The sequence below is a fragment of the Phalacrocorax carbo genome, chromosome 28, assembly GCF_963921805.1.
Source record: "Phalacrocorax carbo chromosome 28, bPhaCar2.1, whole genome shotgun sequence".
In the NCBI taxonomy this organism is placed as follows: Eukaryota; Metazoa; Chordata; class Aves; order Suliformes; family Phalacrocoracidae; genus Phalacrocorax; species Phalacrocorax carbo.
Window position 1 is genome coordinate 416,618 of NC_087540.1, and position 15,818 is coordinate 432,435.

The 15,818-nt window shown below is 49.7% G+C and overlaps 1 protein-coding gene across 1 annotated transcript; it reads left to right on the top strand.

Moving 5' to 3' along the window:
- Positions 1 to 1,542: 1,542 nt before the first annotated feature.
- EFCAB12 (EF-hand calcium binding domain 12) lies at positions 1,543 to 13,727 on the top strand. The gene is made up of 13 exons (XM_064474702.1): positions 1,543 to 1,645; positions 2,365 to 2,607; positions 3,606 to 3,862; positions 4,672 to 4,745; positions 7,103 to 7,208; positions 7,604 to 7,774; positions 8,688 to 8,954; positions 9,098 to 9,277; positions 10,025 to 10,178; positions 10,669 to 10,895; positions 11,722 to 11,935; positions 12,406 to 12,571; positions 13,288 to 13,727. The coding sequence occupies exons 1-13, from the start codon at positions 1,543 to 1,545 to the stop codon at positions 13,511 to 13,513; spliced, it is 2,388 nt and encodes a 795-aa protein (XP_064330772.1). The 3' UTR covers positions 13,514 to 13,727.
- Positions 13,728 to 15,818: the final 2,091 nt, after the last annotated feature.

The following is a 15,818-nucleotide window of genomic DNA, read 5'->3' on the forward strand; positions in this document are numbered from 1 at the left end:
AGTCTCAACCAGCAGTTCATATGTGAATAACTTTTCCCTTCTGCCCTGGTTTCAGCTGGGATAGAGTTAATTTTCTTCCTAGCAACTGGTATAGCGCTGTATTTTGGTGTACCTATCTGAGGAAGCACTGCCAGTTGACAAACTACCAGCTATAGAGCCAGGCCAGCTGGAGTTCCCTTTGCCACCTACCCCCGCCTCCAGATACCACATCAGGATTTTCAGACAGTGAAACGATCTTTAATTGCAGAATCACAGAATCCCAGCATGGTAGGGGTTGGCAGGGCCCCCTGGAGCTCACCCCGTCCCACCCCTGCTGGAGCAGGCACCCCCAGAGCAGGGGCACAGGGCCGCCTCCAGGCGGGGGGTGAATGTCTCCAGGGAAGGGACCCCACAGCCTCTCTGGGCAGCCTGTGCCCCTGCTCTGGCACCCGCACAGGGAAGGGGTTTGTCCTCATGTTCAGGGGGAACTTCCCGTGTCCCAGCTTGTGCCCGTGGCCCCTTGGCCTGGCGTTGGGCACCGCTGAAAAGAGCCCGGCCCCATCCCCCTGACACCCACCCCTCAGATATTTATAGGCACTGATGAGACCCCCCTCAGGCTTCTCTTCTCCAGGCTGAACAAGCCCAGGTCTCTCAGCCTTTCCTCACAAGGGAGATGCTCCAGCCCCTGACCATCTCCGTAGCTCTCCGCTGGCCTCTCCCCAGCAGTTCCCTGTCCTTCCTGAACTGGGGGGCCCTGCAAATGTGGCCTCACTTGGGCAGAGCAGAGGGGGAGGATAACCTGCCTCGCCCGGCTGGCCACACTCCTTTCCATGCAGCCCAGGACACTGTGGCCTTCTTGGCCCCACCTTGCTACCCCCCAGCAGTGCCAGGGCCTTCTCAGCAGAGCCACTTTCTAGCAGGTCACCCCCCAAAAGTTTACAATTCCATCCACATTGCACAGAGATAAAGTGGTATCTGTGTCATGGTCACCATAGTCAGTACTGAACTGAAGGGAGGAAAATGGGATGTCCTTTATCTGCCACAGTTTTACTTGGAAAAAAAGAAGTGGCCCTGCTTGAGCAGCAGGGTTAGACCAGATGACCTCCAGAAGTCCCTTCCAACCTCAATCAGTGCATGATCGTGTGATTCTGTGCCACATTTCCATCATTTGGTGACATCTTGGAGGCTCTTCCTGCCCCGCGGCCTCCTCAGGGCGTGAGGATTGGGTGTGAGTTTTAGGGAGCAGCCCCTTCTCACTGCAGGACCAAACCTGGCTGGGTCAGTGGGCGTGGGGGTTATGTGGGAGTCATCACTCTGTGACATCAGCCCATGTCACAGAGCCCCTCCTCATTATAACCCCACGCCCCCGACCCTCACTTCATTTCCCTGCGGGACCTTGACCAGGGGACACGAGAAGTCTCTCGAGACACAGAGGACACAGGGAGGCGGTGGGACAGCTGTTTGGTGAAGCACAGGCAAGGACGTTGGAGAAGGGGTGTTTCCCAGTAAGAGACATCAAAATCCTTCCCCCAGCAGTCTCACGTGCTGACCCAAAGCAAGAACATGACAAACCTGCAAGCGCTGATCACTAACATTGAGCAGTGCAGCAAGGCTGATGGCTGCAGCACAGTCACATTTCCGACCCTCAAGAAGCTTTCCGTCAACGGTAAGGCCTTTGGGAGCTCTCTGACAAGCATCATTGCAGACAAGATGAATGTCATGTTTTGTTGTGGGAAGTGGGTTTTGTCCCTGCAGGGGGGGCCCGTAGGGACACCCTGAGCACCACAGAGTCTGGTGCACACAGCACCCTCCCCTTGCCGTGCTGGAAGTCCCATGGGGCGGGTTTCCCTCAGCAGTGGATCACACTCAGGGATCTGGTTCTGAAGGGAAAGATGTCCTTTTGGAAGAAGGCTGAGGCCACTCAAAGATTCAGCCTGTGTCACAGATGGATTTATCCTGTGAGGCATGTTGGAGCATCCTTGCATCTGCCATCTCCTTGTCTACAGACATGGCTGACTTAGAGCTTGTCGTGTCTTTCCCTTGCTTTCCAGATGTCGCTACTATTTGGAGCAGTGTGTCTAAGCATGTTCAGCAGCAGCTCCTGCAGAAAAAGGTGGGATTCTGCCCTGCTCCTCACCCAGATGGCTTATGGGGTCCCAGCAGCCCTGTGCCAGGAAGTGCTGTTGCCGTTGTTCTTCCCAGAACTGCATTGTGATTTACAGATTTGTCACAAATGTGCCAAAGACCAGCCTCTCCATAAATTGAGAGACATAAAATAAGTAAATGTAAAAAAAAAAAAGTAATATTAAAAATATATTTCTATATGCAATATAGAAATACAGAAATAAAAATCTGGTTGAGGTGTGGAAAAGTGTTCTGCACCAGGAGACAGCAGGGCACGAGGCACCCCTTCTTGCAAACTCTCACTCTGTTTTTCAACCTACAAATGCTTGCTCTTCTTTTTCCAGCCTCAGGCTGTCAGCATAACAGGATTGGGGACATTTCATATTCAAAAATGGCTCTCCTTCGAAAATAACGAGGTGCTCACGTTTCAGAGACCTCTGTTTTTGATGTCCAAGACAATTGCACAGATCCGTGAGCTGCGATGTTCTTCTGTACCTGTTCCTGGTAAGAACAGCAATGAAAGTCTTTGCTTCCCTCTACATCCATATATTTGGGGTTTATGCTGGTCGTTGTTTAGAAGCAATGATGGACGACACAGAGGCCTTCAGAAGGCCCTGAGAACAACCTCCGTGGGATGACACAATCAGCCCACCAAGTAGCAATGCCTAGAAAGGGGCCATTTCTTTGGGACTAGTTTTTATTAAGGCTGTACAAAGTTAGACTGTCTCTCCATCATCTGCTTTAGCAACTGGCTTTGTGCCAGCCATACTTGCTGATTTGTAGGACACATGCTGGCTGATGGTCATTTTTTGGAACTGTTTACCGTAAAGCTGTTGAGATGATGCCGATACTTTTTTCTTGCACCGCACTCAACCTTGTTGAGGCAAATGCCCACAGGCCCTTAGAGCTACTTTTATGCAGAGAAGTGGGTCCAAGTTGGCCGTAGAGAGTGTTGATTGAGAGACGGAAATGATAGCTAGGACAGAAACCTGCTGATGTGCCAGATTTGCTGCCATTTCTGACCATTTCTGCTGTTGCTGTATCTGCAGCGTGCTGTCAATGGGGCCTGAGCGGCACTAAGAGCTTCATGGTTTATTTTTGTTTATATCCAAGTCTCCCCAGAACAGGAAAGCACTACATGTGGGTTCAGGTCCATGGGCCCCAGCATCCACTGCTCCTCCCATGGGAACCAGCCTCATTCTTCCCATGTCCTGCCCTCCTGTGCACTGTGGACACAGGTGGCTGAGGTCCGTGGACACAGAAGGCCAAGGTTCTTGGTTCCTGTTTCTGTTTAGGGAATTATGCTGCAGCTTAGAGCATCCATTAATGGAGTGACTTGACCTTAACTTGAGGAGGAGCCTACATCAGCTCCTTTAAGGAGCTGTAACTGGGTGGTTAGACCAGACAGCGCTATAGCAATGTGTTTTACCTGAGAGCTGCTGGTACTTTATTTGAGTCTGCTTAACGGCTGTCTGAGTTACAGTCTTCCTCCTCTTTTCCAGGTGAGATTAAGAAAGTGTCAGTGACCTCCAAGAAGATCCACACGCATGTCCCCTATTCTGAGGATGTTGTGCAGAACTGTATGCAGGAAACCTTGAACTTTTTCTACTTCATCCTAAAAAACCGAGAAGACACAGACTTCATTTTAAAGGATATTGGCACTCTTGCTATCCGGGGAACAGAAGTGACAATGGCATTTTGCGAAGACTTTTTACTGAGCCTCAACAAGTCTACGTATGTGGTAGAGAAGTTGCTCAATGTAAGTTTATTATTTTTCCAGTGCTACGTAGAGTGGGTTTGACATCCCGTCAAGGCACTGGGGAACTGAGCCCTGCTGGGTCACTTGGGCTAGGCATGGTCTGTAGCAGTAAAAGCTGTCTGTAGTTTCTTTCTTTTACTTGCTGTGATACAAGGGTGTTGGGAGGGTACACAGGACTACTTTTGCTGGTCAAAGGAAAGCCCTGGAAGGGCCTCGCCACAAACAGGAGAAAGGCCAAAGCAATGGCAGGGGTGATGATGTTCACCCCACGCTCTGCACATGAGGCTGAGGGACAGAGACACCAGGGCCTTGCTGAGACCCCTCGTGGCTGCTGGCACGTTGTTGGTGTAGTTCTCCTGGCCTGACAGAAGAGGAGCTGGTGGCTCAGTTCCTCCACGCTGCAGAAGCGTGCAGACACTTTGGAAGTCTTTGGAAGGACTCAGGGAATAAAACCAGCTCAGAATCATTTGCTCCCTGTTCAGCAATAGTTAAAGCAAGCCACCTCACTGCAACCAGCAGCCAGGAACCCAGGCTCGTAATGGGCCTTTCCTTGTGTTTGCCTCCATTGACTTCTTCCCTGGTAAACAAGGACTCTCCTGCCTGATGCCGTCAACTCTTGTCCTTGCAAAAAGGCTGGCAACATTCCTCACCCTAGCAGATGATATGCTGTGCAGCTTGTTTTAGCAAGGGCAGCACTCAGCCAGAAGTTTGCTGAGAGGCTGCTAATTCTTAGAGCTATGTGAAGGCCATTGTGAGCACTGAGTTCATTTCCCTGGAGTCAGGTCACATGTTTCTGTTCTTGTTTGCAGAAGAAATGGGTCATATCAGACAAAGAAGTCCCTGACTATCCGAGCTCTTTTGGCCGTGTCTACCAGTTTCCACAGTGAGTATATTTGTTTCTGCAGTCCTTGTTTGACCAAATGCAGATGTGCTCAGCTCATGATTGGTAGCACTCTGTCAAATTACTGGTTTACAGTTAACTTCATCCCTGCTTTTACTTAGTCTGGAGTTATTCATTCTCTGATGACTAAACAACTGAGTGTGGTTTACATATTACTATTACCCCCATCAGAGGGGGTTTGCTAGGCAGAGGAATCTAGGCAACCCTCCTAATGTTCATCTGCTCATTCTCCTTCCATTGGTAGAGAGTGCCCAAACATGTAACAGAAATAAGATCCTAATATTTCCATTCTTTTGAATATATCATGGAAAGCTTCTCTTAGAGGGTGGATCAAAGACCAGGTGCATGAAAGTCCTCTGTCTGTGACGTTTCCATGCCTTCTGTGAAACTCACATAAATCAAAGGATCTCTGAAACACCTTCTTGGGTGAAGATGGCACAGGAGGCTGAGGCAAAAACCCAAAACCTCTGTCTAGCGAGGGGCTGCTGAGCCATTCCTGAGGCCAGCACTGCTTGGTGGTTCCCTTAATGGCCTAGGAAGTGGGGTTGAGCATAGAGAAACCTTGACATTCATCTGGCAGCAAAGAAGCCCTTTTCTCAGAACGGTGCCTTCTTCCTATTTCCAGGTTTGAAATGAGGGCAGTGCCTCGAAAAGCTTCTCTCACAGGCAAAAAGATATTCACAGAATTTGAGAAAGCTTTGAGCAGAATGGGAATAAGAGGTAATGTTTGTGACCAATTCCTTGGCAAGAGGCTTGTGCTTGTCCCTGTCTTCATTACTGGTGGGCATTTAGGGCTCAGGCTACAACAGATGTCTGGAATGGTAGAGGCACCCCATGTGCCTCTATTTACCCCTCCTGGTAAATCCCAAGGGACTTGTTTTGGAGCAAGATCCCAGAAGGGCTCACTACCACCAACTGCAGCTGACGGTGCTGAAGTATATTTTGCCTCTGCACTCCATGCCCTGGGGGATACCTCTTCCATTTTAGGAGTTTGTTTGTGCAGGAGGGAGCAAATGTTTGGAGAAGCCCATCACAAACTCTGCCTTGAGTTGTGGGAGGTTGGGGGGTTAGTGTATCTCTTGGAATCATCGTGGCGTGATTCGATGAGAAAAATCATGTAGAGAACAACTGTGCAAAGGTGGCTAAGCTGTGCCGAGACCTCACTTCTCTTTTAAGGCTAGGAAGTCTAGCTCCTTGACCTAAATTCTTCAGGAACATCAGAGATATAAGGTCTCTGAGTTGAATGCTCCATGATAGCAATTTTTTGTATACCAAACATGTATGCAATGCCAAGAAATTGTTCCCCCAAAGAGGCTGTTAAGTGCCGAGATCTGTCTCCCCCCTAAAGCTGCTGTGCAGAGGAAGGACTAGCCACAGCAGGAGAAAAATAATGTGGCTATCGAGGGTTAAACAGGATCAAGGGCTGATGTCAGGAAGGGCTTAAGATCTCCCTCCAAGAAACCAGGTCTCAGAAGGAATCCCAGTGATGTCCCAAACAGCTTCTGGCATTGCAGAGCAGAGCTGTGCCTCCTCCTGCCCATTCTGAGAGGTTTTCTCCTTCCATGCTTGCAGCGGCTGTTCATCACACATTATGCCTTCTGCGAAAGGGCCTTTCTCCAGAGATATTAGCCAGAACTGAGCTGGAGGAAGAAGCAGAGGAGAAGATAGAGGGAGAAGGGCTTCATGGCAGGTGAGACTCTGAAAGAACTTGATTAGAGTGGCCTTGTGCTTTAGTGCTTGTGCAGGATGCTTTATAGACTCATACTAATGGAGGTTGGAAGGGCTCTCGGAAGGTCCTAGTCCAACCAGCTGCTCTAAGCAGAGTCAGCTATCAGCTGAGGTCAGACCAGACTGCTTAGGCCTTTATCAAGTCTTGTCTGCCTTCAGGGACAGAGATTGCCCAAGCTCTCTGAGAAACCTGTTCCCCCATTTCCTTTGGACCCAGTGTTTCTATGAACTGTTATCACACGTTGTCACACAGTGCATTTCCTTGCTGGATTGGAAGTCCCACAGTATTTGTGACTTCTTTGCAGCGGTCAATGTAATGGCCAGGAGGGGGATACCAGTATCTCCAGGTGCTTATTGCACAGGATGCAAATGCTCTCGTTGTTCCATCAAGAGGGCCGCATCAAGCTGCATGTCCCAGATTCTCCCTTATGGAGAAAGCTCATCTCTTTGATTTCCCCGAGGCACACCTGAGCATTACAGCTCAGGGTTTTCTGTGTCTGCATGAAGGGGAAGACAATTGGGTGAAGAGAGCTCACTCTGCTGCCAAAGCACAAGATGGAGAAGAAACTCTTCCTGCACTCGTACCGACTCACCCTGGTGTGTATTTTCAGACTGTTGCCACAGTGTGCAGACACAGAAGGAAGGCAGCACAAAGAAACTCCTTTTGAGAGCCCTGAATTGCCATTGCCTACTGAAGAATACAGGCAGAGAAGACAGGTATGTAATATGGATTGATGCAATTGTTGTGTCACTTGATTGTAGAAAGTCAAGTGGCAATATTTTAGGAGAAACAGGTACACAAAAAATATGCAGATAATGATTCTGAGCAGTTCTCTTACTGTGGCTCATCTTCCCATTCAATTACCTATTTTGAGTATTGTTCATCTCAGAAAAGGAACTGTGGCCCTTTTCAAAAAGTAGCTCTTTGATGACCTCGTTCATTGGTCATAACAGAAGGGCTTTCTGGTTGCATCCATAAGAAGTGTCTGTTGACAGAAACTGGAAAAAATGGGAAGATGAGAGAGACAAGAGCATTATTTAGAAAAAAAGAACAAAAAAAAAAAAAGACAGATGAGATTAACCACTGCTGTTGCATTCCTGGGGTCCTGTAGGGAGAACAGTCTGTATTTGGGCTGAACGGCAGAAAAAAACAGGAGGTACCCGTGGCCAAAAGGAAGGAGAAAGAAGAGAACAGAAAAGCAGAAAGGGTCATCTTGACAGAACTGCCTCCACAGCAAACTGGGAGAGAAAGCGACAACAGCAAGCTGGGAGAGAGGGCCCAGGTATGGGAGCATCAACAGAGCAGCCTTTTTCTGTTTGGGGTGCCCTGAGTTGGGAAGCTCTCCAAGTGCCAGCAGCATCACTCCCTCCAAAGAGCAGGGGGTGTGGCTGTGGTTTTCATTCTCGCCTGCTCACTGCTGTGAGGGACAATTTGCCAGTAGAGGCCAAGGGGCAGAACGAGCAGCCAGCCAGGGTGAGGGCGTCAGTGGGCCTGCTCGTTCCCTGGAAAGGAGGCCACCTCTGCACAGGTGCTGGCTCTGGAGCTTGAGCAGGAGCTCTCCCAGACACATGGCTTGAGCCAGCTCCAGCTGGTGGCATGGAGGGGGAGAGCTGTCTCTCCAAGTAGCGTGGAGAGCACTCCAGCCATTCTTCATAAGCAAAGTGGCCAACATGTTATTTCAGCTGCTCCTTGGAGCCAGCATTTTGTGAAATGGCAGGACCCACCCGTTTTCTTCTGCTCTATGGTTTGCTGATGGCCCCATCTCCGCCCCACCCCTCCCAGTTTAGCCAGAAGTACTCGCGCAGAGGCCACCACTTTGACCATGTCCTACTATGCGTGTTTCCATACTGTTCTGTGATGGGCCTGCTGCTATTTTTAGAAACCACCATACCCACCTGACCCCAACTCTCAATTCTGCAAGAAGCACATCTATTGTCACATAAAGTACCAGCATGAGCAGCAAGGATGTGATTGTTTCATCGAGGGTCAAGCCAGAAGTGGTCTTGGAACATGGTTTCCAATGACACAGTTGGAGAAATACGTATCCAATTTTTGCCTTTAAACTGAAAGCAAGGAGGTGTGGGCCATCCAAATCCAAGTGTCACATTATTTTTGCTCCACCTGTGGCAAGACCAGCTTCTCCCTTTTTGAAACCAACTCGGGCCACAGATTTCTGTCATTTGTCTGTCTTGCAGCTGCCCCAGGAGAAAGACAGCCTCAGCTCCCAAGAGACCACCTCCAATACAGAAGAGGGTCTACAAATGGCAGAGGCTTGGATTAAGGCGAGGAGGCAGTTTCGAACTGAGCTGGAAAGCTTAGGGAACATTGAAAAATGGCTGACTCATAAACCTTCCCTCAGCAATCAAGAAAAAAGATGCCTGCAAAGAATAAAGGCACAGAGAGCAGACAGCAGCGCTGCTGTCAAATCAGCCGTGACCGACAGCCCAGACGTAAGTATGGAAGTGCACAGGAAATGTCGTCTGCTGTGAAATAAGTAGAGTGACGCTGCCTTAACTCAGCTGATGCCACATTGATAGGCACGGTGATCCTGGATAATGGTGACCTCAGGGTATTTTCTAATCCTTTTCAGCTCTCACCACCAAAGAGCAGCCAGCCCCCAAAGAAGCATGGCATCCCCCTTATTCAGGCACCATACCCCCAGGCACTTGTCACACTGCAAGACCTCCTGCACAAACAGAAGCTGAGGTTGGTGAACGTGTTCAAGAGGGCTGATATGGATGGGAGGAAGATCAAGAGAGAAGACTTCATCAGAATCATCAAGAAGGTACATAGGGAACAGAAAAATAATGAACAGCAGCAACTCTGCCCTATTTTCCTGCATGCCAACTCAGAGCAAATGGAAGAGATTCTGCAAGGGGTGTTTTCACTTGCCTTGCTCTCAGAGACTGGCTCCCACAACCTGAAGCTGAAGGGCAAAGGGGAGGGAAAGCTGCAAAGATGCACCTAGAGCAAGTCCCAGGAGGGAGTGAAGAAACCCAGTGCCTCACAGACTTGGAAGACAGTCACTGCTCAGTAATGTGGCTGTCACAATCCTGCTGTAGACCCTGAACTGCCACCAAGTTCCCCAGTGTTGATACTTAGTCTTCCCCGCACCAGGCTCCTACATCTCCCCAGTGCACTGCCATTCAGTACATGTTTGCCCAGCATGGCTCACACTAGGCCTCACTTTCCACAGGTTGCAGCATTACAGAGCTCTGAAGAGTATGCTCAGGTTTATTAGGGTTTAGCAGTTCAGATGTTAACTGACATTCTAGTCCGAGCCAAAACATCTTCCTGAAACCCAGAAGGCTGGGAAGTTTGGCACAGTGAAAGCCGAGAGCTCTGAAGGGGGCAGCAGGAGACTTATCAAGTTGTGGAAGCTTGATAAATCCAGTGAAATCTCAGCAGGTTCCCTTTGTGCCATGCTTCCCTGCAAAAGCATCCGGAGCAAAAGCAAAGCTTGCCCCTCCGACTCTAGGGCAAGCCTGGATCTTTTAGTGATCCCAATGTCATTCTCTGTTTTGGTTACCAGACCAAAGTTCCCGTCAGCAACAACGATCTGGAGGACGTGGTCATCTTCTTGACTTCCTCAAAACCGGGGAATTTTATAAGACTCGAAGATCTGATTGACTGTCAAAATCAGTGGCTGAAAATGAGGAAAGAACAATCCCAAGGTGCCAAAACTGGTGAGAGGAGAGCACTGGGTTGGGAAAGCATCTCTGTACAGACAGGAAATGCCAAAGCGGGTCTGGAATATGGCTTCTTGAGACCATTGTCCTAGAGCAGAGTGGCCAGGAGGTGGCTTCTAGGGAAAACCTGAAGGATCAGGGGGATGTCCAACACCATAGGCAGCCCAACTGCAGGAGATGGGTTTTCCAATCTTTCAGGTTGGGGTCAAAGTCTGAACCCTGTGGTTTAACATCCTGTACTAGATTTTGTTTATTAGCATTCATCATCCAGCCCATCCAAAGCAGACCCTTTCTCCAGCTGTTGGTAGCAGCTGGAAAACACCAATTCAGACGATCTTATTCTTTAGTAAGCTCTGTTGGGAGTTCCAATCAGCACAACATGCCAGACCCCTTTGTCTTAAACATGGATCAGATGTTCCTTTCTGCTAGGCTCTAAAGTGGCTTCCTGGGCTTTTTGTTTGTTTGTTTGTTTTTTAACCTATCCTAGGTGTAGAAGCTCAGTTCCAGAAAGCCACCTGCAAAACTGCCCCTTGTCCACCTTCTGCTGGGGACACAGCCGAACAGATGAAGCCTCATGCTCCTACCAAGCCCAAACAAAAGTTAATATACTTGGAAGTTCCACCCATCCAAACTGAGCCAGAACGACGACATCTGAGCTGTGATGAAACAGAAGAGATTGGGAAACTCTTAAGAGAGAGGAGACGGTGGGAGAAGGTACTGTGTATGTGGCAGGAGAACAAGCGCACCTGCATGCCTTGGAGAATGCGGGGTGGTTTAGAAGACAGTGCAGCAGTCAAGGAAAGGGCAAGGGGTTATTATGCATACTAGCTTCTCAGTAGTCCCTTGACCACATGGTGCCTTGCAGCTGAGGTGCAACAAGCCATCTCAAACAACCCGTTTGGCTTCTGAACACTCTGTTGAGATAAACACTTTTTTCTTGGTAACTGGCAAGAAGAAGGGGGAGAAGCAGTTTCTATGTCTGGGGATGGAGTTGTCTTCTGAGCATCTAGTCGACCTATCCACCAGACTGATTTGTCCCTTAAGGTGCTGATAAGCACTTTGTCCTGTCCAGTTGTGACACTCAGTGCAAGATGGTCCAATGGAAGTATAACAGTGACTCACTCATTCACTCACTCCCAAATGTTTTCTTTGGAGCATGTTGGGTTGGATGGACTCTGACAGAATCCATGGCTACCTCCTCTTGCCAATGTGCTGTTGCACAGTCACTGGCTGTGGGGAATGCCTCTGGCTCCTTGACGCAATCAGAAACAAAAAGGTCACTGCAAGACTTTTTCATCTGAGGCACCTGTGCGCAGCGTGCTGCTCTTCTGCTAAGCCCTCCGGGGAGCATCTGTCTGAGGACCCAGCTCTGGATGGGAATTGCACTCCCAGAGGAGTGTCCTTGGGATCCCATTGCAGGGTGCCAACTCCAGTTTGCACAAACTTTTGAGATGAATCCCTGCCTGTAGCTTCTCTGAAGGGAATGCAGCAACTCCAGAGCCTCACTGAACACTAATTGGGACATGCTCTTTACTTGCAGAACAAAGACAGCCCGATAGAATGGAAAGAAAAGTGCCGGATGGTGAGATCTGGGGATGGCCCCATTGACGAGCACTGCCTGCCATCAACTGTAGAGGCTGACTTGGGAGAGCTGGTTGACCGGTATCGCAGGAATGCCGTCACGTGCTATATGAAGAGCTCCAAGCTGTGCAAAGAACGTGATGTTCACATCACTGAGCCAACGCTGCAAAAAGGTAAAGCAAAGACAAAGGGCCTGATGTGAACACACTAAATTTGACAAGTTTATGTCCCTTCCTGACCCCAGAGCATGACTGATGTCAGGGGGTGCTGCCGATGGAGCGTGTTTACAGCCCTTGGAGTGCCACGGCAGATGCTGCCGGTTAAGATAAGCAATATCATCAGCAGGGCCAGAGCAGGGCTGAGATATCAAAGGGTGCTGAACATCAGCCAGGGTCCTGTCCCGTTGGCCCTGGCACAGTAGTCAGGTTCAGCCAAGAGTGCAGCTCACAAGGCAGGTTCGTGGTGATAGAACAGGTCCAAAGTCAAGCTGGGAAGTCAGACCGTAGTCAGGATCAGTGGGTCCATAGCCAGGAACAAACATGGCTGTGGCTCAGCTGAAGAGTGCTATGCCTACAGTCTGAGCTGAAACAGGGCTCCTGATCCCAGGGCAGGCATGACTTTTCTCTGTGCACTTTGCCAACAGCCCTGCTGCATCCAGGAGACAAGATCATCAAGGAGGGTGGAGACATAAGGAAAATCAGGCAGCCTGGAGGATACTACAGCACAGGATGTGCCGATGTCGCACCACCTGGGAGCACCTCCAGATCAGGAACTGCATCTGGAAGCCAGGCCAAGGAGGCAGAGAATAGGTTTGTTCAAACAGGGCTTAAGATCAGTCCTCTCCTGCTTGCCCCACTCTGTGTCACAGGAGATGCGTGCACAGCTCTGTGCTCAGTCCCCACAGTGTTGGAGGCAGTACCAAGGTACTGGAGTGAGCCAGTATGATGCTGCAATGGAGCAGCAAGTGACAGTGAGGAGGCAGATCCTCTTCTCAGCTGCACAGCCACTCTTGTGTTTTAGCTAAGTCACTAGGTTGCAGTGGTGCCGGTGAACAGTTTGTGGTACCTGGCAGGAGCCTTGCAGACTAGTTGGGACTAGCTCTGTGCTCTGACCTACAGAGGTGGTAAAACTTCTCCTCAGACCAACACAATGCTTGTCTGAAATCCCCTCAGAGAATGTTTATCTCGTGCAAGAAAGACAATCCTGAAAAGCCAAGCTTTGAATGGCTGGAGAAGCTTTCGGAGAGAAAAAAAAAACAACATTGCAAAGCAGAGCACAAACTTCTTTATCTCAGTTAAAGTGTTTAGATACTACAGTGGTGGACAACATACCAGCTCTTAAGATAGCTTCACAAGCTGGCATTTCCAGTGTCAGTCATGTCTAATAAGGACTGACACAGTCTGCACAGGTCTGGCAGAGCTTCCCAGGGCCTGGAAGCCCGGATAGCTGGTTCTTGTCAGGGTCACTTTTGCTCTTACTAAGCAAAGCAGTGAAACTGCCTGCCCAGAATTTTATTTCTGTAAAGCATGCTATTCTCTCTTATATATTTCTTTTCTTCCCTTTCCCCGCCCTGCCTGTTTTTTCACAGGCATCTTCAGAGGAATAAGATGCAGAAGTCAAGCGACAATAACTTCTGGCCAGGTCATCTCCTGGACAAGCTATGCCTTTACTTTCCTGAAAAGCAGCATGACAGAGCACATGCCTTGTTCAGCTGTGTTCATCCAACCAAGCCTGCCTACTCTGGCATCTAAAGCCCTGGCTGCAGCTAGCTCCTCAGCAAGCCAGGACACTTGGCCTCCAGAGACACTGCCTTCAAGAAGACCCATTCCACCTGAAGCTCTTCGCAAAGCAGCAGGAGATGTGTGCACAGCTTTGTGGTCCCTCAATCAGCTCATGGGATCTGAGCCCCACTTCTAGATAAAATAAATATATTAAATAAGGAGCATAGCCTCAAGTTGAAGGTGTGGGAGCTTGACTGGCCACAAAATACTTTTCTCAACTGGGAGTTTTTCTGCTTGCCTGGTAACAAAATGCCTCAGCATTTTGTGATGGGTAATGAACACCACACTTCCTGAGCCCAAGAGCTGTAGCTGAAGTGTGTGTGTGGGCAGTGGGTGGTGGAGAGACACCCTGCTCAACATCCAGCTGCCAGGATCTGACCCTTCTTCCCTGGGTGGCACCCGGTGCTGCCAGTTCCCGAGGTCTGACTGTGTGTGGTGACAGGGAGACGCTGGGGGCTTTGTGGAGCAGCCATCTGCAAAACACCTGTGGCAGGGCTCAGATGATCACCAAGTCACTGAGCCTCTAGTTCAGTCCCCGGAGATCAGACTGGTGGATCCTGGAGAAGGACTGCAGGACCTGCAGTTAAGAGTGCAAAGAACAAAACAATCGTTAGTTAATGCAGACAAATGAACCCTCTGCAGGAGCCTGTCACAGCACTTGGTGCCACAATGGCCCCCTTCCCTTGTGACACCTGAAGAGTCATTACTGTGCCAGCATTCATCAGTCATGGGGCAAAGCCAGCTCATGCTGCCGCCCTTGACATGGCAAGTCCCCAACTGGATTCTTCCCTGCTTTTTCTTTCTGGAACAGGATAGTAATTTGGAAGGCAACACGGCTCGTAAGAGGTTTCCCTCCTGGGGGAGCCCTTGAAATGCCATTCTTTTCCCAAGGAAATGTTTCTGTCCTGCTCTTTGAACAAGAATTCACCAGGCCACAGGCAAGCAAACTATGGAGTAGCTGCCAGGGACAGCAAGTGGGCAAACTTGAGCAACAAGCAGACGCCAGATACTGGATTTTCAGACTGATCTGAAGCTGATCTTTAATTCTTCAAAGAAAGTCTACAATTCCATCCATGTTGCACAGAGATAAAGTGACATCTGTGTCACAGTTGCAATGCTCAGTACTGAACTGGAGGGAGAAAAATGAGATTTATTTATGACAGGAAATCAAGAGTTTTACTCAGAAAGAGCCGAAAGACTCCCCAGGTGATGAGGGATGATCAAAGGATGAATGCGAAAGAATGCTAAGAACTGATAAGAAACCCATAAAAGCTAACACAACAACCCTGAAAAACCTCACATTAAGACCAAGATAAGGGAAGCATCTGCTGACCCACCAGCTGCTCAAACTAGCTGCCTGAAAGTAACCTATATTCATTTTAATACAATTATAATGTTGGAAAACACACCCCTAAGAAGGAGTGACTAAAAGTAACTGCCCCCACACACACCTTGTTGCAAGCATGCGTGGTTAAACAGAAAGGTAATATGCCCTTAAGATGGGCATGTAACACAGCAAATCAACCAAACAGTAGCATCTAACATCCTTGTCTTTATGAATGAATATAAACTCCAGTCTCACAAGGAAACATGCTAGCTTTGTGGAATTATCACCTAGCATCCATCTCTGCGTAAACATGCAATAAACAAACATTTTGACTGTGTGTGTGAATTGGCTTATTGCACATGGGCTAAACGAACCCCGAGTTTGGGACAAGTGCCCCGCGATGCCCTCCAAAAGCCTCTCAGTACAGCCCAGAAAGTCTGAGGCAAATGTCTCTGGTGACTCATGGTGACCCCTTCTGTGAAAGCGAAGCTGAAGGAAGAGGAGAGAGCAGGCACCTGCGCACCCCCTCCTCCCCACACCACCTGGACACCTGCCCAGGGGCAGGCCGCGGGCATTCTGGGGGACCTGGAGCAGGGTTTAGCTGTACCTCAGCAGCCCCTGGGCTCAAAATGGCCACAGCTCCCCCCCACCGCCCGCGGCTGTGAGGCGCCCGCACAACAGGGAGCAGTGCGCATGCGCCAGGGAACTGCGGAGGCCGCGCTCTCGCCAAGGCGGTAGGGGGCAGCGCGCATGCGTCAGCTGCCCCGCGGCAGCACCGTCGCGTAAACAGCTGACAGCGGCTGTACGTGACAGTGCGCGTGCGTCAGCAGACCGGCGGAGTGCGCGCCAAGGGGGGCAGCGCGCGTGCGTGAGGTCTCTGCTTGCAGTGCCCGCAGCGCGTGTGCTCGACTACGGCCGCCCTCTTCCGTGATGTCATCGCCGGCAGCC

What these genes read in the sequence shown, in the direction of transcription:
- EFCAB12 (XM_064474702.1), top strand. Translation starts at nt 1,543, where the DNA reads ATGACAAACCTGCAAGCGCTGATCACTAACATTGAGCAGTGCAGCAAG. An exon ending in ATCCCAAGGTGCCAAAACTG is followed by an intron (nt 10,179 to 10,668) that starts GTGAGAGGAGAG and finishes AACCTATCCTAG; the next exon opens with GTGTAGAAGCTCAGTTCCAG. An exon ending in GCCAAGGAGGCAGAGAATAG is followed by an intron (nt 12,572 to 13,287) that starts GTTTGTTCAAAC and finishes ATTTCTGTAAAG; the next exon opens with CATGCTATTCTCTCTTATAT.